This window comes from Pteropus vampyrus, unplaced genomic scaffold (assembly GCF_000151845.1).
Source record: "Pteropus vampyrus isolate Shadow unplaced genomic scaffold, Pvam_2.0 Scaffold29, whole genome shotgun sequence".
NCBI lineage: Eukaryota > Metazoa > Chordata > Mammalia > Chiroptera > Pteropodidae > Pteropus > Pteropus vampyrus.
Genome location: NW_011888810.1, coordinates 6,217,495 through 6,239,640, shown reverse-complemented (window position 1 = coordinate 6,239,640; position 22,146 = coordinate 6,217,495). Strand labels below are relative to the sequence as shown.

The following is a 22,146-nucleotide window of genomic DNA, read 5'->3' as shown; positions in this document are numbered from 1 at the left end:
TTTTCACTATGTGAAAAATTGAGAATGACTGCAGTGTTTTGAGCACAAGAGTGATATTTTAACCATTTCTGTAAAGAACGGAAACTTAGTGAGCAAAAGTAGAAGCAGGAAGACTTGTTAGGTGGCTACTGCAAGAATCCAGGCTAGAAAAATGTGGCTTGAACCGAAGGAGTACCAGTGAAGGTAGAGAAACAGAGTGATTCTGAAGAAGTGAGAAGCACCAACAGCGTTTTCTGTTGGCTTGGTAGTATGGTGAGAGAGAGAGAGAGAGAGAGAGAGGACTCGAGCACAACTCCATTTTTTTTTTTTTTTTTTTTTTTGTCCTTAGAAACTGGAAGAATGGAATTGACATAAATTGAGTAGGGGAAGGGTGTGAACTAGAGTAGGATTTGGGAGAAGAATGGGAGTTTGGTTTGGAAAATGTTCAAGATATTAAGTAGAGAGTTGAATAGATAAGTCTTGAGTTCAGGGAAGAGGTGTGGGGTGGACATATAAATTAGGGAACTATTGGCACTTAGATAATATTTAAATTCATGAGGCTACGAGAAGTTACCAGGGGTGGATGTAGATAGAGAAAAATCAGGATCAAGGACAGGACCTTGGAGCATCTCAACCTTAAGAGATGATAAGAGATAAAAGGAAGAACCAGCAGTGGAGACCGAGGAGCAAAATGAAGACTGAGGAGGAAAAAGAAGAGAATGAGTTTTTGTGGAAGCTGAGTGAACAAAGTATATCAGGCATTTGGAGTTGTGGAAAGTATCAAATGTCACTGATAGGCCAGGTGATAGGAAGATGGAAATCTGACCTTTTGATTTAGTAACATGATGTTCTTTGGCCATCTTGACAAGAACAGTTTCAGTTAAGTGGTATGAAGTGAAATTCTAATTGGAGTTGGCCTAAGAGAACGAAATGAGAAAAATTGCAAAGAGTGAGTTTGAACATCTTATTTGAAGAATGTTAATATAAAAAGCAGAAAAAAAGTAGAGTGGGGTCAAGAGAAGCTCTTTTTTTTTTTTCTTTTAAAATGGGAAAAATAATTGCATACTTGTACTTTGAAGTGAATGACCCACTAAAGGTAAAAAAGTCATGAAGCAGGTGAAAGAGAATTGCTGGAACAGTGGCCCTGAGCAGGTTCTGCATGAGTGGGAGAGGCTTGTGCCACAGGAGGGCACAGGGGTGCAACGGCAGAGGCACGACGGAACTCAGGGGTGCTGACCATGCCACCTGAACGTGGCCTCACTTCATCTCCCAACTCTGCCTCCTGCTGTGTTGCCTTCACTCAGGCAGGCTTTCCACAATAATAGCTCCTACCGCTTGATGCCTACATCTCATCTTTTCAGCATTCAAAGCAGAAAAGAGGGCTTCTTCTCCAATTGTCCCAACGAAATCTTAGAATTGCCCTACTGGCTTGACTCAGGTGACCTGACCATCCCTGTAACGATCACTGTGACCAGGGGAGGCAGTGCCAAGATTCAGGAATGTACCTGAGAAAAAACAGCAATGCACCCAGCATCAATAGAGTCATGTTTTCCTCCGGCAAAAAGAACTACACTGGTAAGAACACAAAGCAGTTAAAGGGTTTTAAATGGTGGCTCGGGGACACCGCACACCATTTAAGGGAGACAGACAAATATTGGTACAATGTATTTTCCGTTTTCTTACGCTATTGTAATTTAATGTCAAGATCAAAATGATCTGGGCAACCTTGGATTCTTGGGGAAATCTAGATGAAATCACATGTGGAATAAAGTAATTATCTTAGAAGGAAATTTTTCTTTGATAATTTTAATTAAGCCAATAATTTTCTAAAAATGTAGATGCCCTAATGGTAGCTAGGACTGTCATTCAACCATATTCACTTATGTTTTGAGCCCTTGAACATCTGTGTCCTTTTAGACTTTAAATCCTGAGAAAGAAATATGACTTCCCCTTTCTGTGTAGTTCCTACCCGTACAAAGTTGATAAACTCTGTTCACTCGTCACCTTCATTGATGACCACCAGGAATGGAAGTCATGCCATTTTAATATTAGGAGGAGTGAGAAGTGATTCTTTTCTGTATTTTAAGGCTTCTGCCAAGAATATATTTTTTTTCAATTTTTCTTTTCACTTTCCTGAAATTATATGACCAGGATATATGGGCCTTACATACAATTTAGCCAACCACTTATTTACATTTAAATAACACTGAATAAGTTATTTAAATATATTCTTGGGATAAAATCGTTGTTTGATTATTTCAGGGGGTAAGGAATTTAAAAGGAGATGATTTTTAAAATAAGATCCTTATGCAGATTTAAGTTGTTTTAAAAGTAAGTAATTTCTCATCTATATTAAAATGATTTGCATAATATTGGGAAAATTTGCTTAGCCTCTATAAATCATTTTTTAAAACTTTTTTTTGAAAAGAAAAGATGTTAAAACATATTTCATCTCACTAGATAATTTTAATAATTAAGTTTAATATGGTACATAAAATTTCTAGTAGAGTACTTAGCATAAAACAGGCACTGAATAATTTTTATTGGGCTTTTCTTTCCTGACAATTCACAGCAACATATACGTACTATAGAAGCAAGTTCCTTAGGAATCAGATGTTTAAAAGTGGTAGGCAGCAGATAGAAGAGAAACTGTTTTGTGGCTATTCAGTAACTAAACCTTTTCAAAGCTCAGCTTTATTGTGATCATAACTCTTTGTTTGGAGTTGGTGACAATAGTTGTTTTATAGGTCGGAAGGTGATGTATTCTCATGTTTGCTGTGTATGAGAGAAATCAATAGGTACTTAATATGTTTTTAAATTTAATGCTCATAGCAACACTACAATACTTAATTTAAAAGTCTCATTAATGGGGAGGGTTTTTATTTTTAAATGTGAGTTTTCAGGCTGTTACATGAAGAGTCAAGACATGTTTCTGTTTGAAAAGATTTACGAAACTTTATTACGTCAAATCTCAGTAAGGAAGCTAAGGCAGGAGATAAAGGAGGGTAGAATAGGAAAGAAAGACTGTGGTGTGGGGAAGAAAGTGAATGGAGGCGCAAGGCTCTTGTTTTTTTGTTTTGTGGGATAAGGTGTCCATAACTATGGAAAAAGATCACCTTTGGTTTCACAGGTATTGGTTTTCTATGATGTTGAATATATTGGTGTATTAAAAACATCATTAAGGATGAATAATCCTTGACCAACAACTGAAAGGTTTGATTAATAAATAAAATAAAGAATGCATTATTATATTTTATTTTATAGTAGTTCAGAGTTTGCAATTTGCTGGAGTTAGCCATCATTTCTCCATTAAAAAAGTAACTATGACAGTAGTATGTCTCCAGGAGGCATAGTGGTTTGGTGGTGCCATATGGCTAGTGCAGTTTGACCTCAGCTGTAGTCACATATCCATGTCATGTCACTCTTGTGTCTACCTGTCATCGTAGGCTGGCACTACCAAATGTGCCAAGTTTTATCTCCCTCCCTCCCTCTCTGTCTATTTCTATATTTGCATTTTCTATATTATTAGGCATTTGTTTTAAAATGAGAACAAGCATAACACTCCATAACACACTTACACCACGTGCATCTGCAAAGCCGCACAGCTCAAAAACCACGTGGGGGTCTGGATTCCCTGCTGATGACTTATCGTGCTGAACTCACTTGGTAAAGCCTTGGAGCATCCAAATTTCCATTGCCTTTATTGGTGTACCTCCTTAATGATAGAGCTTAACTTGCATATCAGTAGTACCTTTCACCACAGGTGAGAAATTGAAATGTTCAAGGTCAATTAATTGTGAATGTTTAACGTTGGTTAGTGCAGCTATCACAGTGAGTGATGCCGAGGAGAGAGAGTGGTCAGTGAGAGGTTCCTCTCTCCTGATGAGAATTGATGATCCTGTTTTAACTCACTAGAATCACCCCGATCCTTTTTCCTTCTCTGTGCTTCTCTCTCGTGTTTACTTTTTAAACACTGGTCTGTAAAGGAGTATCAAAATGCCAGAGCATCATTATGAAAAAATTTTTTTAATCATTTCTTCAATAAAAAATTAATTAATTTAAAAAAATAAAAATGTATCTTCATTATTAACTTTAAACCATTAAAATTAGCTAGAAAGAGCAAGAAACAAAATAATCAGTATTTTCTTAGAGGTATAAATTGATATGGATAAAAGTCCAAATGATGACTGGCTGGGGGCATGTCTTTTATTCTTTCCCAACTTTCCTATGTAAAAATATGATAAAAGTACAAACAGATGGCAGTTGCAGCAGTAAGAGGACCAAGGATGATTGGTTAACATCAGACCCTAGAAGACTTTCAACTTCCAAACTTTCACTGGGTCCTGAGGCAGAACAGTACAATGAACTGTGACAGTAGAGGGAAATATTGACCCATTGACCACTCCCCTCATGTGCCCATCAATTCCAATCTCCCTGGAGTCAGGTACTAGACAACCAGGGACAACCCTATGTCCTGGAACCTCTTCAAATTAGCCAATTTACAGGAGCCCACAAAACCCACCTAACCCCACCCCTTTTGCCATACATTAGTTGTCCAACATCTCCAACTTGTCACCCTTTCTGTGGGTGCATCTTCCTGTATGGACCTGACTGGCAGTTTTCTCTTCTTTGGAGCTGTAAGTAACAAAAAGTTCTGCCTTTCATCTAACAGAGTGTCACTGTCTTGTGTCTGCCATCGAAATAGTTTTTAAATCTTATAAAAACAGTTTGTTAACATAGATGTTTCCCTTTAGATCTCATAATGCTGTGTGCTACACCATAATAGCAAACATTTATTGAACATTTCTTTGAGCTAGAGCCTGTATTCAAGATTTTATGAAACAGGGCACAGATGTCAAGGATAATGCTTGAATAAAAACTGTGTATAAGTTAATGGTAATCTCTATCTAAAATGGATAGTCCTCGAGATAATCATGCTAAGCAAAATAAACCAGACAGAAAAAGGTGAAAATCACATGATATCACTTATATGTGGGATAGAAACCTAAAAGCAACAAATGAACAGGACAAACAAACAGAGACTCATGGACACGGACTATAGACTAGTGGTTACCAGAGGGTAGGGAATGGGGGAGGAGCAGGGAGGTCGATGGAGGCAAAAGGGGTCAAATATAGCGGGTATAGGGGGAGAGTGGAGTGAGTAAAGGGATCAAATATATGGTAGCTGAAGGAAACTGGACTTTGGGTGGTAAACACACAATGGAATATATTGATGTCAAATTATAATGTACACCTAAAATTATGTAATTGTATTAATCAAGGTTATCCCAATAAACTTAATAAAAAATAAATAAAATGACAGACCTTAACAGATTCTTAAGGTGGATGGCAAAAAAATGAGAGAAACAAAACATGTATTAATAGTCTTACTAGGATGTTATATGATATGTTACATTTTAATAGTATTAAATATTAGGTAATTATGAATTTTAAAAAGTGTCAAATGCTATTTCATGACATTTACAATGATTACATATTGCTTATACAGTCAGCAATGTCATCATTACTGAAGATAAATAAATTCCTCAAATAAATTATTATTATATTAAACTGGAAGGATGAAACATCTTAACAAGACATACAGTAGTCATATCTATAATTTTCTGGTGCGCGTTGAATTAAATAAAACAGGAAACTTCGTTCTACCCATACTTCCTTGAATGTATAACAAACTATTTTTCACTTCTGAGTTCTTAAGCACAACTTACTTTGTGATCTTTTCCATGATTCTCCCCTACCCCACTGCTCACCCACCACTATCCTCTCTCTCCCCAGGTAGAACAGAACCAGTGGTGCCCTGGTAAACTAGCTGGGGTAGGAGCAGGTGCTGACTTGGAGAGATTGCCAATTTTTGTGGTTTAAATACTCTCACCACAGCCAACTGCAAAGATGGCTATGTTTAACAATTGGCTTGAAAAATTCCTGAAAATTTAATCGTCTCTCACACACTGTTGCAAGCCAGCTTCCACTGGATAGAATGCTCCATCATTTATCGTGTTATTGTTCCCTGCATATGCCCCACTGTTAACAATTTTCATGTTGTATTTCAAACATGCTTTTTAATGTCTGTTCCTCCTATGGACTGTAAACTCAGGAGAGGGATGGTTCCTTGACCATTTTTGTATTCTCAGGCTCCATGGTGTACTTCTTACTCTAAGGAAGCTATATGACCAGACATCAAAGGTAGTTTTCTTGTTCCATCTTAAATTCAGGCCTCAGCAAAGAGATCGAAGGCCGGATTATTACCTAATCATGCATGTGGGCAGTGAACATGCTATTTCCAAGTGATGAATTAAGCACTTTAGGCATTAATGAGACCTTTAGTTCTCCCTAGTGTCAGGGAATTATAATACCTAGAAATGAACACAATGAACATAGCCTCCATCCATTTATAACTAAATTCATGTGGTTTTTTTTTTCCCTACAATTATGAGATGTTTTATATTTTGGAAATTTGACTTCTTAAGTTCCATATAGGAATACATTCTTATTGTCGTTTCTATTCCACTAACATAGATTTATAACTAATTCTTCTTTGCCAATTTTCTCCTGTTTCTGTTTTTACAAAAGGAGCTGGTGGCTGGTCTCCACTTGTGTCCAACAAATACCAGTGGTTGCAGATTGACCTTGGGGAGAGAATGGAGATCACTGCTGTGGCTACCCAAGGAGGGTATGGGAGCTCCAACTGGGTGACCAGCTACCTCCTGATGTTCAGTGATAGTGGCAGGAACTGGAAACAGTATCGGCAGGAGGACAGCATCTGGGTATGTTTCTTTAACGGAATACACAGATTCGCAGGGAAAGAAGGATATTCATCCCTTCATGTTTACTTCATTCCTGCATGAAACGCTTAACCTAAGTTGAGAAGCGGAATGTTCAAAATTACTTAGAAAACATTTTTTAAGAGAAAAATATGTGAATATTAATTTTCTAACACATTTCATGGTATAATTTATGAAACTACTAAAGGTAAATTTATTTCACAGAGTCCTCATAAATTGAAAATGAAATCTTATTAGTCCACTAAAAAGTGTGGAAGTCTAAGAAATAAACATAACATGTATAAAATTTTTAAATTTTGTTCAATAACATAGTAGTTTTATATTGTCATTAAGGTTAGTCAAGAGAATTTATTCTTTTTATTTCCTCTGATGATTCTGAGATTTCTGAATTAATTCAACTCCCTCTCCATTCTTTTTCCCTTTCTCCCTCTCTCTTCTCTAGTATATGGTGCTTTTTATATAGAATATTTGGAGTATTTATATATATATAATATATACATATGTATACATATATACACATATATGATTTATATATAAACCATTCTCTAGTCTTTTTAAAATGTGTAAGTATGTGAAACGCTGTGTTTTGTGAACGAGCACAGCTCCTATAAGAGAGAGACTGTCGAGGGGGGCACTTAATAATAAAGTGAGTATAACTTATAGTTGACAGATTGTATAGCAACACCTGGTGGAAGAAGAAAGCTAAAGGAAGCTTGCTTGGTGGCGAAGAATGGAATTCTTTGTTAGTGTAGAAAAATATTGGTTCAGATCTTACATGGGCCAGGAACAACATACTACAATCAAAGAACAATTGTCCTCCCCCATGCCCCTCCTCCCCATCCCCTCTTTGGCTGAGCTGCCAGAACAAGAGAAAATGAGTAACTTAATGGAGCATCATTCTTAGCACACAGATAATTTGGAAGCCTATTTGGGCACATAATGATAATTTTCTTTGATCAGTCAACTGCCTCTCTTTGAAACTTCCTGGAACTTCTTTTTGCATTATAAACTCATTGAAGAAATGGACTGTGATTTACTCACCTTTGTACCTCTGAAGAACTTAGTGGCCATTCATTGCATGTTTATTGATGTAAATTGAATCGAGAGGTAGCCCTGTTCTTTCTCTGGAGAGCAGAATTAGGCTGGAAGAAGTTGCCTATTAGCATCTTTAAGAAAAGCTGCCTTAAAACCCAAAGCAAGTTGAAGTTGTGTATAACAGCAACAAAAAACTGGGTATGATGGTTAAATTAATTCCATGAAAACCATTCAAACTAAGGATAAAATAAACAATAACCAATAACAGTGAAAACTTAATGAGGTATTTATTTTAACTAGGTGTTTGGACTTTTACTCATTTTCTAAATTAAGCATTGGATTTTAAACTGGATCAGAAGTAGCCAATTCATGTCAATATTTAGCTGTGTTAAGTAAAATGTATGTTTTTGACATTTTTAAAAACGATAGCTCCACCATGAAAATTGTTTTTCCGTTCATCAAGCTTGGAGAAAGCCAAACCTAGACAGTGTCATTTTCCTTTTTTTCTATTCCTATCAAAGGTGAGGTGCTCAGGGTGAAATAGCGGCACGAATAATACCCTTAACTAATCCAAACCAATCAATATAAAGACAAATGGCGTCTATCACAATTACCTGTCAAGGTAATGTTATCTTTTAGATTATTCTATAATTTGTTGGTGTACTCACTGTCTTCCCTTCTTAAGTGTGAGTACACTGAAAAGAGGGCTGTACCTTCCAACCTTTCATCTCAGCATCCCCAAATCTTACCAGTACCCGCCAGGTTGCAGGTGTGGGGGAGGAACAACCTTTCTTCTACTCTCAAGGTTCTTCTGACTGGCCTAATAACCAAATAGACATGAGACAGATTAGCAAGAGAAAATAACCAAATTTAATACATACATATTTGTGAAACCCTGCATACATGAGCGAATCAGAGACCCCACATGCATGAGAGATAGAAAAGGAACATGGGTATATAAGACATTCTGAGCTAGGAATGAGGTAATGCGCATTGGAGGCTTCAAAGGGTCATTGCAGAATGATAAGAAGAACAAATATTTAGTAAACAAAAGTTTGCCCTGCCATATAGGTGGGTCAAAAAGAGATTATCATTGATAACCTCTTATTATGAGCAAGGCCCCTAACTCAAGTTCTTCTAGGTAGTTAAAGGGAGGGGGAGAAGTTTCTTTTGAACTTTAAACTAAAATCGCCCTTAGCTCAAAACAATCTGCATACCACAGAAGCACATCTTGAGGTGACTAGCTCCGAATCCCCACACAGGCAAATACTAGATGTTTGTTGAATGAATGAATGAATGAAGGAAGGAAGGAATGAGTGAATAAATGAAATGCATTTTTTTGTAGGATACTTTTATGATCACAATAACTAAAAGTGACTCCTTCCTCCCTCCATCTACTCCTTTTTTTAGCACATTTATGTTGTATCGGTTGAATATACTGAGAATTAGGATGGTAAATTTCTCTCTCCCCTATAAAATATGAACTTTTTTAATGGGAGAGGATTTATCTTTTTCATCTTTGCATTTTTGTATTCAACATCCAGTGTGGCATATGACTTTTGTTGAGGGAATTAGTGAGAAAAAAATCAATGAATGACTGGATTTGAATACAGAACCCCTGTGACATAGTCAATTAGATAGGAGTATCACCTGTCATAAAGTACTTATGCCATTATTATCACTGTGAATGATTGAGTTTTCAACTCTATAAGAATCTTGGGCATGTAGGTAAAACAATCCTAAATCCTCAGACCATGGTGGTTGATATAATGACACACACATACACTCATGCTACCTGTTTATCCCAGGTAGGCTGTAGAGCTCTGTTCTATTCTACAGTCACTTAGGTTCTACTTGGAGGTAAGCTCCCTCTCTGTGTGAGTGTAGTTTGCCAAAGCAGGGAAAACAAAACTTGGTGACATTTTCACCTGGAATAACAGATGACTTCAATGTGGATTTTTTTTTTTTAAACAATTTTTAATTGATGTACATAGCAAGGAATTTAGCCTTTGGTCATCATTTTACAAATATGTATTTCCTAGCTTCTTTTTCTTTCTTTCTTTTCTTTTTTGGTATTTTTATTTGCCAAGTTTTTCTAGATATTATGGGATGTATACAAATTAAACAAAACATGCCAATTTTCTTTAAGAGCTTCACAGTCTGCTCCAGATGATACAGATAAATCTATGAAAGAGAGTAAGGAAACACATAAGGCATTATCCAAGTATATGATGGAAGGAGGAAGAAAAGGCAATTGTTATAAATTTAGAAACAAATAAAATAAAACCCATCAACACAGATTGAAATGCTTCAGTGAGAATGCCTCATTCTTCTCTCATTTGATCCCATTTCAAGAACTAGAGAGAACAAAGACTTCTATATACCTGAAAGAATCAATAAGATGCCCTGTTGCCTCTTACAAAAAATCTTTAAAAAGAAAGAAGAAATATTTTATTTATTATCATACAGGTCACGCCCATATTTAATCAAACTATAAGCTTGACAGATATATATTTTAAAAATTAAATATGAAAACATTTCTTTAAAATAAAATTATAGTCCAATGCTTATGTGTTTTTATACCAAATACTGTATTAGATGGCATATAAATATTTTACAAAAAAATTAGAGAATGTGAGCCACAAAAATTATTGCTCTTAAATTGAAGACAAAACAAAATCCCTCAACAAAAGTCTTTTTAGTCAGTTTATTGTGAATGATTGAAAAGTAAATGTAAGTTATAATTTTCACTCATTTAAGAACAACTGCTGAAATTTTATAAAACTAACATCTTAGAAATTATTTTAAGTAGATCAACATCTGCAGGAACTTAGCCAAATTTCCAAATTCTATCTTATACATGCCCAAGATTCTTTTTGGGCAGATCGTAAGGGCAAAGAATGAGATGGTACCAATTTTATGATGTTATGGTTCTGGGTTTGGCTGGTAAAAGATACAGAACCCCTGTGACATAGTCAATTAGATAGGAGTATCACCTGTCATAAAGTACTTATGCCATTATTATCACTGTGAATGATTGAGTTTTCAACTCTATAAGCTAGACAGGGCAGAAACACTACCTGCAAGGATTTTAACATGCATTTGTCTCCAGTCAAATAAATAAGCAACTGGGAGATTTCAGTAGAAAACCAGAGGCGGCGGAAATACAAGTAGAAGGTGTAGTGAGAGCTTGGTGAACTCTCTGCCTTATGAGTTGCATCTATCGTAGCCCTTGCCCTATGTTGAGCCCTTATTTGAGTGACCTAAGCCTACAAAAATTATTTGTGGTCACATAAAGTACAACAGTACTAAGGCCATGTGTTTCTACATGTCAAATCATCAAGCTTAATACATGGGCATATTTGCCTCGGCACTTGGGCAAATGCCTAGTGAATGCCTTAAGCTGTTTCTGCCTTTCAATTGTGCCTCTACTCGAATTCCAAAAAGACATTTTTATTGGAAGTCTGTATTATTAGTCTGTATCCTCAGGAAATCTCTTATTTATATTTGTATTTAACTATGAGTTCTCCACCCTTTTGAAAATGATTAGCCTAGTAGTACGTGGTTAAAAGTGGTTGACTGGATTTTTAATATGGCATCAATCATGGATCTGAACAGTTAGTTGGCTAAACACCTTCTCTGTCAAGTCATGTGGTTTATTTTACCACATTGCATCTGTGTTCATTCTATGTAACATGTTATGTCAGTCTCTTATTTGGACACACATATATTGGAACTTTATATCAATATGTATTATACAGAAAACATGTATAAATGCCTATGAACTGTAGGTACAACAACTAGAGAATAACATATTCTAAAAACATTTTACAACTCATATCTCACATTTTACCATATGACGGTTCAGTGATAACATCACCCTCTTTTCTCCATTCCTCTTGTTGTCTCTGTGACGTGATGCCATAGGTGCCTACTTCTGGGTTGTCTAATTCCCTAGTCCTAGGAGGCTACATGTAAAGTTCTTCACTCTTAGAGGCATTTCTGTCCTTTTGAAATATTTCTTTATTGTTCTTTAAGACCTAGACAACTAGGTCTTCTAGAAAAAAAAATGCATTAGGCTCTTTTTCCTAATTTTAGATGTTTAATTTCCATACTTATTCAACATATTTCAATCAGAGAAGAGGACAGAAGAGTATATAAAGCTAGGAGGAGGAGATAAGACAGCACTGATAGAATTTATTCCTTAGAAATCTAAGAGAATCATCTTACTATTCTTTTAAAAATAATTCAGTAATGTGCCTAACATAAAATTAATTTTTAAAATCAGTAATTAATTTATCTTCCTGTGTATAAATAACTAGATAATATAAAAAGAATACATATTCTATTTATAATACAACCAAAAATTAAAAAAAACATCAAGAACAAACTTAAAAGAACATGTACAAGATATATGAGAATAATATTTAGAATATTACTAAAAGATATAGAAGCTTTGATTAAATGCAAGGACATATCTGTTTTGAAATAGGAAACAATATTATAAATCTACTCATTCTACCTAAAATAACCCATAAAAATAAAATAATTCTGAATTTTCCATACAAGAAGTATTTATGAGGAAATAGATAAGTTAGCAAAAATAACAGTGGTAAGGAGAATCTATATGTTTGGAAAATCTTATAAATCTGTATTAATTAAAACATGTTGATACTGGCACATTAAAACATAGTGGAAGAACAAAATAGAAAATCCCTTACTAAGTCCAAATACACTTAGGGATTTGCCTAAGATAGATGTAACATCAAAAATATGTGAGGAAATATAAATTAGTTAATATGGAACTTGGTAAGCTATCGCTTCTTGAAAAATAAATAACATTTTTATATCAAAATAAATTCCAGAAGAATTGAATATTTAACAAGAATACAGACACAGAAAAGAAAGTATTAAAACACAGGAAAATTTATAGCTATACATATAATATTGGAAGAGGCATGTCTTTCTAAGCAAAGGAACCAAATTCAGATGCCATAGAGGACAAATCAGATAATAGAAAGCTGCATGAAAAAAATAGCACAAACAACATTAAAAGAAAGAGCATAAGTTGAAAAATATTTTTATTCTATATGATGGCAATGCCCACTTAATTCTCTAGCATCAGTAGTCTTGGGTTAAGATTGGTTCTCAGCGTAAATATTCACTCACCTGCAAGTTTACTTAGATTAAAAAAAGGATCGAGGATAGGCAACAGCACAATATACACAGCAACAGCATAATGCGTGTTTAGTTATACTGAACAGCTTCTAACTATCCCAACACCTTGATAAATATGGTCACAACGAACAAAGCTGTGTGCCATCATCACAGATCATGAAAGCCGTAGTTCTAGGTGCCTCAGCTTATATACTTTGCTAATGATGGAACTTTTCTGAGACACCTGACAACCCCGTTCTCTGGTGTACATGCATCTCGCCAATCCCGGGTTACTCACTGATCGCAGGTTATGTCTGGTTCTCTAATTTTACTGCACATTTTAATTCTGTTGCCCAGGCAGCATCGATGCCAATTAAATAATATTTAGAGGTGGAAACCTAAGTATTGAGATTTTAAAAAAATAGTTCAAGGTGGTTCCAATTTGCTGCAAAGTATTGGGACCACTGGATCATTCAGTAAACAAACTTGACAACTAAGTACAGGTGTTTAGGTTCAGTATAAAACATAACCAGCAGGAAATCAATTCATCTTAGATACAGTATAGATTTCTTGAGTATATGTTGCAAGAAAGATTTGGCTAAAGAGCTAGGCTAGGTAAAAAAAAAAAGCTATAAACCAGATGTTAACTCTGTCTCTCCAATTAGAAAGGCCCAATTCCCTTAAAATTTAAAGCTATGCTGTTTAATATGGTAGCTAATAGCTATTCAAGGCTATTTAAATGTAAAATTTTTTATTATTTAAAATGAACTAAATTAAAAACAAAGTTTTACAGTCAGACTAGCCACATTTTCAGTTCTCATTAGCTATATTAAGCCAGGTTACTGTATTGGACAATGCGGTTCTAGAACATAATCATTACCACAAAAAATTCTATTAGCATATGTAGAAAACATTTTTTTAAATTTAATAATAAAAGATTAGGCTTCATTTTGGTTTAAAAAAGAGTCCAAATACAGATGGGCAGTTCATAGAAATAAAAACATGATATATAAATATGTAAGTGTCCTCAACTTCATTCAATATTGAAGAAATACAAATCGAAATAGGTGTCAGGTAGCACTTCTTAAAATGTTGGGACCACAGTTTTATTCAAGACATAATTTTCCAAGTTGTTGTATGTAACAAAATAATGTTATCTTTAATTTTAATAGTGACACTATTAAAATAGTAATGGCTTTTCTTAAAAAGTTTTTACTACTTTATCATCGTATTATGGATACTACTGTTTAACACAAGAAGAAGCTAAAAATGTATTTTAAAGAACATTTAAGAAACAAGAAGAATGACCATTTATTCAATATTTATTATATGCCAGACACTATTCTACATGCATTATAGATATTTATTCAGTTAATCTTCACAACCCAATGAGTTAGGTACTATGACAATGCCTAGTTCCTGTTTAAGAAAACTGAAGTATGATGAGGTTATTCTTCCAAGGCCACATAGCTAGGCAGGACAAGATTTTGATATCAAAGAATCTGGCTTAAGTATCCCCTATGCTATATGTTCAAGTATCATATGTTACGAAATCAACATTTTGAAGGAGAAGTCAGATGATTCAAGACAAGAAAACATTGCCACGGGGCATAGGAGAAAAAAAGGCACACTTAAGCTCCGCTGGTGGGAGAATACATAGGTACAAACTCTTTAGAAGGTAATGATTGATTTTAGTAAACCGAAGAAAGGGATTACAAAACAACGTTGGTTAATGCTTTAAATCTACCCGAATATACAATCTACACCAAAAAGCAACTCAAACAGCTCGTGTGATTTATCCTGCAAGTTCACTTGCACTGTGCAAAGGAAACACATGCAAAGATATTCGTTGCAACATTGTAATAGCAAAATAATATTGATTGAATCCATCAGCAGTAGGTCACTTGCTTAAGTAAATTATAGTACCTCCACACAATGGAGTAATTTATGGCCCTCAAAAACAGATGATGTAAGCATATACTGGCTGTTTCTAGAATGAATTCCAAAACTGATGTAAAATTTTGAAGTAAGTTGTCGTTTGGTACTAAAGAATGAATCTTAAGGAGTGAAGAGGAAGCGATGGGACAATGAATGGAACATGTTTATTAAAAGCACAGATAAAGATTAGATTTATATGAGGTTTCAAATGGATAAAGCAATCAGGAAGCGAAAGAAACAAAGGATAACAGAGGAATATGGATAGGAAATAGTCCAATTATTGAATTCTGAAGGAAAATAAATAACATATATTTCCTACTTGTTATATGACATTATCCTGTATCATTTATTGATACTATAAAATCTATGGGCATTATCAATCTGAAGCATCATATATTATTTTAATATTTATTTTGTTAGTAGTTTAAAATATATATTTATATTTATGTAATGGTTGGGTGGCACTTATAATCTTTGATCATATTATGACAGGATGGAGAAACACATTAGTTCAGATTCTTAGCTGGTCTCTGAGTCAGTGCCCAGTCAGAAAAGCAGAAATTATTCCAGGCATCTGAAACTGGGAAGACATCATAGGAAACTGGTTACAGGTGATGGGAAAAGCTGATCAGTCCAAGGTGTGGGTGCGAGGCAACTCAGAGCTTAGCAAAAGCAAGAAGATAGTGTAACTCCAAGAGCTGGAGAGATAATGAGAAGGTGATGCTTCCAGAGCTTAGAGGCTGACATTGTTCAGTTAGTGCCAGAACCGTGGCAAGGGCTACCCAGTCGAGGATTATGGAAGCAAGGGGTGCCCACTAGGAGCAGGAGCTTTGTAAAAGACTCAGTCACTACCAAGAAGCTGCGTGAGGCATAGCAAAATAGGAAGAAATATCCTGGTTCCTCCCTTCCTTTGACCCACCAGTCTTTCTCTAGTGCCCAGCTGGAAGCTTGTGAACTCGAGAGACTTGGATTCTCAGTCTACATCACTCGACCCTCCTGTGTCTCAGAACAGATCAGGTTCTAAGTGAAATAAGAAAATAACTAGTACAGCCCTAAGAAAGTACGTTACTAAAGACAACTCACCTCTATGAGCTTCCTTTTCTTTACTTACAGAATGAGGGTGCAAATAGAATACAGGTACTTAGTGATATCTCGTTCCCTTTCAGTTGCAAAATTGCATGCTTCTCCATCAACCTATAAGGAAAATAGATCAATAATATTTCGATACTGAAGTAATTGAGATTTAAGACAGTAAGTCTCCACCTAAGTTTATGTTAACTAATGCCACATTTATAACGTTTTACATTTAGCTCTCTTTCCTTCTGTTAACATTCACGAGTATGCAAAGCTAGCAAAGAACAGTATTTCAGTATTCCGAAAGAAGAGAGTCCATGGTGAAGATGAAATCGTTGGTTTAGGGTCCTCCTTTTTTTTTTTTTAAACACATGATCTACTTTAAGGCAGTAGAATGATGCTATCTTTAATAAATTAAGGGATTCGATGTTTTGTTGTTTATCAAAATATGTACTGTAGTACAGACTTGCTGTCTGTGTGAGAAAGATAGCATTGCTCTGTTTCTCATCAAACATTTTGCAGGTGGGTGCCAAGGCTCACTGCAGAGGAACAGGTAGAAGAGTCTATGTGTAGATTAAAACACACCTGTTATTGCTTCTGGGATGGGATTATTACACACATTTGGTGTACAAAAACCAGCGCACTACTATATGTTTTGCTTGGAAATGTTTTGCTTGGCTGGCAGACCTAATGGCTCTGTCCAACTCTAAACTTGGTACGTTTCGTTGACGACTTCCTTGTGTACCACGGCTCCCGCCTCAGATGCTCAATTGTTACTCTTAGGATATTCATCAAAATACAAGATTTCTTGTATTTTCAGTTTTCTTTTGGATCATACTTTTAATTTATCTGAGGCCTACTTGCCAAATATTCTTCAATGCATTCTTTCAACTCAGGGCCTTCTAACCACTTATTCTCTAGCCCCGCCGCCCTACCACTTTTCCATTTACTAACTCATCTCTAGGGTTTTATTTCCAGTGACATCTGCACTAGTGTTATTTCCAGGGTGTCTTTCTGGGTGACTTTGCATTGTTTGTTATATATAACCTTAATTAACTGAATTTCAAACTCATTCACAGATATTTTTATTCTCTTTTACTCTACTTATATGTTTTCCATTATTCCAAATTATACACATGACATAACTAAATACCCAAATGCTACTGGCCAAAATGCATAATATGTGCACTGTCTTCATTGAAAAGTGTAATCATTTCTTAATTAAGGATGTGAATTCCTAGGAGATAGGAACATCATGCTTTTTGGCTAATGTGGTTTAGAATAGATATTAATAATACCATCATAGTAAAAGGAAACACTTTTATGATTACCTACTTCAAATCCAAAACGCAATAATCTTGTTTACAATGCAGAGGTCTGTGTGTGTACTGAGTTAAAGGCATGCATCTGACATTTTGTATAAATATGTAAAAAAAAAACTTTTAATCATAGGAACCAGAACTTGAACCAGGCGACTTTATGTATCCATATTTCCAATTGCCTTTAGTAGTCACACCTCTAAGTTGGCATTGTCTAAGATTTTCTCTTCATATTGTTATCTGCATCTTACTCTTTTCAGAAATGTTCTATAGCTGTGCCAAAGAAATGATTCAAGTGTTAGAGCATTTGTCCAGAAGTGGCCATGACTATGAAAGGAGGAAAGAAAACACGAAGCAAAAATAGTAGGAAATACTCTACAGAGCTGTGTCTATAAATCAGAGAGATGCAGTTCAAAAGAAATCATATTTGACTTGTATTCTGCAAATGAAATTTTTATTTGGCTTTGAACTCCTGTCTTCCATTCTCTATTTCTTATTGTTATTATTAATCTCTCATACTGAAAGGTTGTCTTCCTTTTGGAGCCTTGAAAATTTTAAGTACTTAATAATAGCATTCCTTTTCAATAAGAGAGAGAGAAGAGAAAAATTGCTGGAGCAGTGAAAAGAAATCCTCGGGGAGCGGTGACTTTATTACAATATGTTAGAATCATCATGAGTTGGGGTGGGCTGGGGAATATCAGTTTCAGGGAAAAACTTGTATTTATTTTAGCAAGTTTGTGGAAAGTTGCAGAAAATTGCCCCAAGAGCTACAAAGCTATTATGGTAATAGCAGTTCCATCTTATACCCTGAAATAACAAAAGGTTAAATTTTTTTTTTCTTTTTTGCTAGTATGCCACTTTGGAAATTGTCTTTCTATCCTTGGATCAGAATAAACACATGATTTAATTGAGCTCATTGTGATATTTGTGCTCTCTTTAAAAGTCTGCATGTCACATATGACAAATAAATATAAACTTCTCTAAATGAGAAAGAAATTGGTCTGTCCAGTTTCTCTTTTCCCATAAAATCAAGCCATTTAGTTACATGCACACACAACATTGAATTTCCATGTGGGTTATTCTCACTTTCTTAGTTTGTACTTTAAAATTCCTAGTCTTTGAATATTTAATCCATCTGAGCTGAATAAAGTATATACTTGATTATAGCACAATTTTTTAAAAGAAATTTTTACTAACAAGGATCTATGTTTGGTGTGATTAGAGCAGGCATATATTTATGAAAATACATCCCTTCTGTCTCATCCTACTTTGAACATTGCATAGAGCTTCACACTGGAGTCTTTTGCTGTGTGGAAAACCTACGTGACTTTTCATGGTGGACCACACCACAGAACAATGGCTGTCTCTTGCCTCTGCTCCAGGGAGAGTACCTGTGAGTCATCCTCGCTTTGCTTCTCTTCCACTGAAACTCGCCATTCCCAGGCTCCTGCACTGGAAACAGAGTGACTGGATCTGATCATCTGGGGCAGGTGTAGCAAATAACATTAGCGTACTGTCTCAGTTTCTGTGTGTGTGCTTATGGTGGCTTTCTGAAAACAATGGCCCTATTTCTCTTGTCTGAGCCAAAAGTGACTCGAATAGTTGGCATGTCAAGCCAAGTCCAGTTCAGGGTACCATAGCTATAGCACACAAAAGGAAGAGTCGAGAGCCTGTGGGTGGCAGTTAAGGATGTCATCCCTGTGGTCAGATTGCATGCTTTCAGATGCAGGCTCCATCTCTTACAAGTTGTGTGATCTTGGGCAAGTTGCTTTCACCTTCTCTGAAAAGTGGCCATAGCAATAATACATTCTTGAATCTATGTGAAAAAGCAAAAGAAAATGAGCAGGGTAAGGATGAGGCTGAAGCTGAGGATAAAGTGGAGAGAAAGGGGGAGGGAGGGTAGGATGGAGTAAGGGAAGGAGTAAGGAAGGAAGAGAGGAAGGAAGGAAAGAAGGAAGAGAAGGAAGGGAGCAAGCTTTGCAGGATTAAATGCAAAATGAAAAACCCTCAGACAAAATTAACAGTAGACCTGAGGTTATGAGCAATTCAGCCAACAGGTGAGAATAAATGCCTTACTGAATGTAATGGTTTTTGGAAAGGAAACATGATAAAGAGGAGGGGAGAGGAAATGGCAATATTCTTCTCAGTAGTTTGACTGTGTAGAGAAGGAGCGAATGGCAATAAGGAGACAAGGACAAGTGATGCCTAGACAGATGGAGGATCTGTAAGTGGAAAGATTTGAGCAGGATTATAACTTGAGTGGTTAAGCCCATGCAGGTCCAGAGGTTGAACACGAAGGTGATTTCAGAGGGTAGGTGATGGAACAAAGGGATCCAGATCACAGTTGGCTTTCAAGAGAGTCATATCTTCTTATGAAAGAAGAAAAAAGTAAATATAAGTTTGAACTTCAGTCTGTAGAATGGGCCTTTGATGTGCAAAAAGATCCCATATTTACTGAGAACAGAGTGGGAAAAGTGAGGATGGTGCCAACTAGGAAAACGATCCCCACAGAGCACTGAGAGGCCATCATAGGCTGGTGCCTACAAACGGGGCACCTGGATACACTGTCGTTTGGTTTTCCTCAGCCATGCGCAGCTGCCCATGTGTAGGAGCAGAGGGTGTAGATTCTTAGTTTGACCCAGGGTTGGTATCTATAGTGATACTGTGGTGAGAGGTCACTAGCACAAGGGTACATATGGGCTGGCAACAGCATAGAGGAAGGAAAGTACCATAGGTTAGCACCATGTAGGAGAGGAAGTGAAATCAGGGGGGTGCTCATGGAATATTGTATTAGTCAGAGTTCTCTGGGAGAAATGGAACCAACAGGTTGTACATAGATTTATTTTAAGGAATTAGCTCATGTGACTGTGGTGGTTTGGCAAATCCAAAATCTGCAGGGTAGGCTGGCAGGCTGGAGGCCCAGGGAAGAGTATCAGTTCAAATCCAGTTTGTTGGCAGAATTACCTCTTATTTTTGTGAAGTCAGTCTTTATTCTTCTAAGACCTTCAACTGATTAGACAAGGCCCACCTACATTATGGAGAGTACTCTGCTTTATTCAAAACTCTATTGAAATGTCAATCTTATCTAAAAAAATACCTTCACAGAAACATTTAGAATCATGTTTGACCAAATGTCTGTGTGCCATGATCTAGATAAGTTGACACATAAAATTAACCATCACAGAGATGAAGGAATTCAAAGGAAAAGTGGAGTTACTGAGGCTGAAGAACAAACAAGTGGGGAGGATAGGAGTGAGGGAACTGGAAAAATCTAGTGGTCAAGAGTCAAAGAGCAGAATATAAGCATTTGCAATTTCAGAGATGGTACTCTCACAGGAAATGCTTAAGTACCAAGGTGTGGCCAGGGAGGTGTTATAGGGTAGCGTGTGAAGGCCATTTTAGTTCAGTGTGTTTTATGGGTCATCAAAAGGATGCTGAAGCAGAGAATTTCTGAGAAGGCTGCAGTGAGTAGGAGGGAATGACCTGCAGTTTGAGAGAGGACCTAAGCCAAGAGGGGCAGAATTTGATATAACCCTCTGGTATTCATAAAAAAGGAGAAGAAATGTGTTTTCTCTGTCTTCTTCTTTTTGTTGGCTTATTTTCATGAGGAAGAAAGAAAAATTATACAGAATCGACAGGACATTTATAAAAATACTTAATGACTCCGTAGAGCATTTGGGATAAGTGAGCGAACTTCACTTTAGATCTCAAAGTGTTGATTTGGATTTCATGGGACATGCTAATCTCTTCTAGAAGCATGCTCACAGACACACCCCAAAATAATGTTTTACCAGCTATCTAGACATCTCTTATCCCAGTCAAATTGACACATGAAATTAACCATCACAGATGCATGCCTTTCATTCTACACCATTCCTCCGCTATTATGGGATCTAATTAAATCTGTGCTCTACTCTCTGGTCCTTAACAAATTGCTCCAATTGACAGAAAGATATGGGAAATAGAAGAGAATGCCAGAGGATCGTGATTTTTGGAAGTGACCGTGGAAGCCTTTCCAGAAAAGTTCATATATCCTGAAAGAGAATGAAATGAGCCGTAACTCTTAACACCTTACTTTCTCACCACAATCTAGAAGTTAGTTTTACTCTGCTAGTTCTTATTCTATTTATAATTTTCCTTTCCATTAAAAATTTAAATCGTAAAATTTGTTTTCCCATTTTAACTTTCTTTGGAGTTGGCATTGATTTCACTTTCTGTTTTTTCCCTTTCTGACTTCAGCTGAGTCAATTCCAAAATAATGCCACTCTTCCTCTTACTGATTTTGTCTTATAATTGCCATTCTACCTTGTAGATTGCAGCCAGAGGTCACACCCTAATCACTCAGATGCTTTTTTATCATTCATGTGAGATGCAACTATTAATCATGTTTTCCCTCCCAGTGGAACTGGAGATTAATCAAACTGTGACATTTTCTTTTGAGCAATTTCCTATATCCTACTTCTGATTTAGTAGTTATGTGCACACATCAGTTTCAATCATTAGTGACTGATCTTAGCTGGTTCTGACCAGGACAATGGTCTTCATCTTTTCTCTAAATTGATTCATGGATGTGTAATATTCTGGCTTTTTGTTCTGTACTTGGGTTAATGATTTGTGAAGGATTTCTCTGTGCTTAAATTTAGATTTAGAAAGATATGTTTAACATCTATATAATGCTGTACATCGTGATGACCTCAGGGTACAAAGCCCTTGACTATGAGTATATTTGTCTGTCTAGTTTAATGACATTCAAAGTTTCTACATTGATGTAGGAAGTCAGAATTGAATAGTGAATGTTCTGCATATTTTTTGAGAACAATATTCTATCACCTGAAACCCAG

General features: G+C 36.0%; 1 protein-coding gene across 6 annotated transcripts in view; it reads left to right on the top strand.

Annotated features, from left to right (window-relative positions):
- CNTNAP4 (contactin associated protein like 4) overlaps positions 1-22,146 on the top strand; it is a 227,469-nt gene that overhangs the window by 63,320 nt on the left and 142,003 nt on the right. For 5 of the 6 annotated variants that reach the window (XM_023528552.1, XM_023528553.1, XM_023528550.1 and 2 more), the window contains exon 3: positions 6,571-6,764. In XM_023528552.1, the coding sequence (XP_023384320.1) occupies positions 6,571-6,764 (194 nt within the window). The remainder of the gene's footprint in view (positions 1-6,570; positions 6,765-22,146) is intronic. The other variant, XM_023528549.1, reaches the window with a different exon arrangement.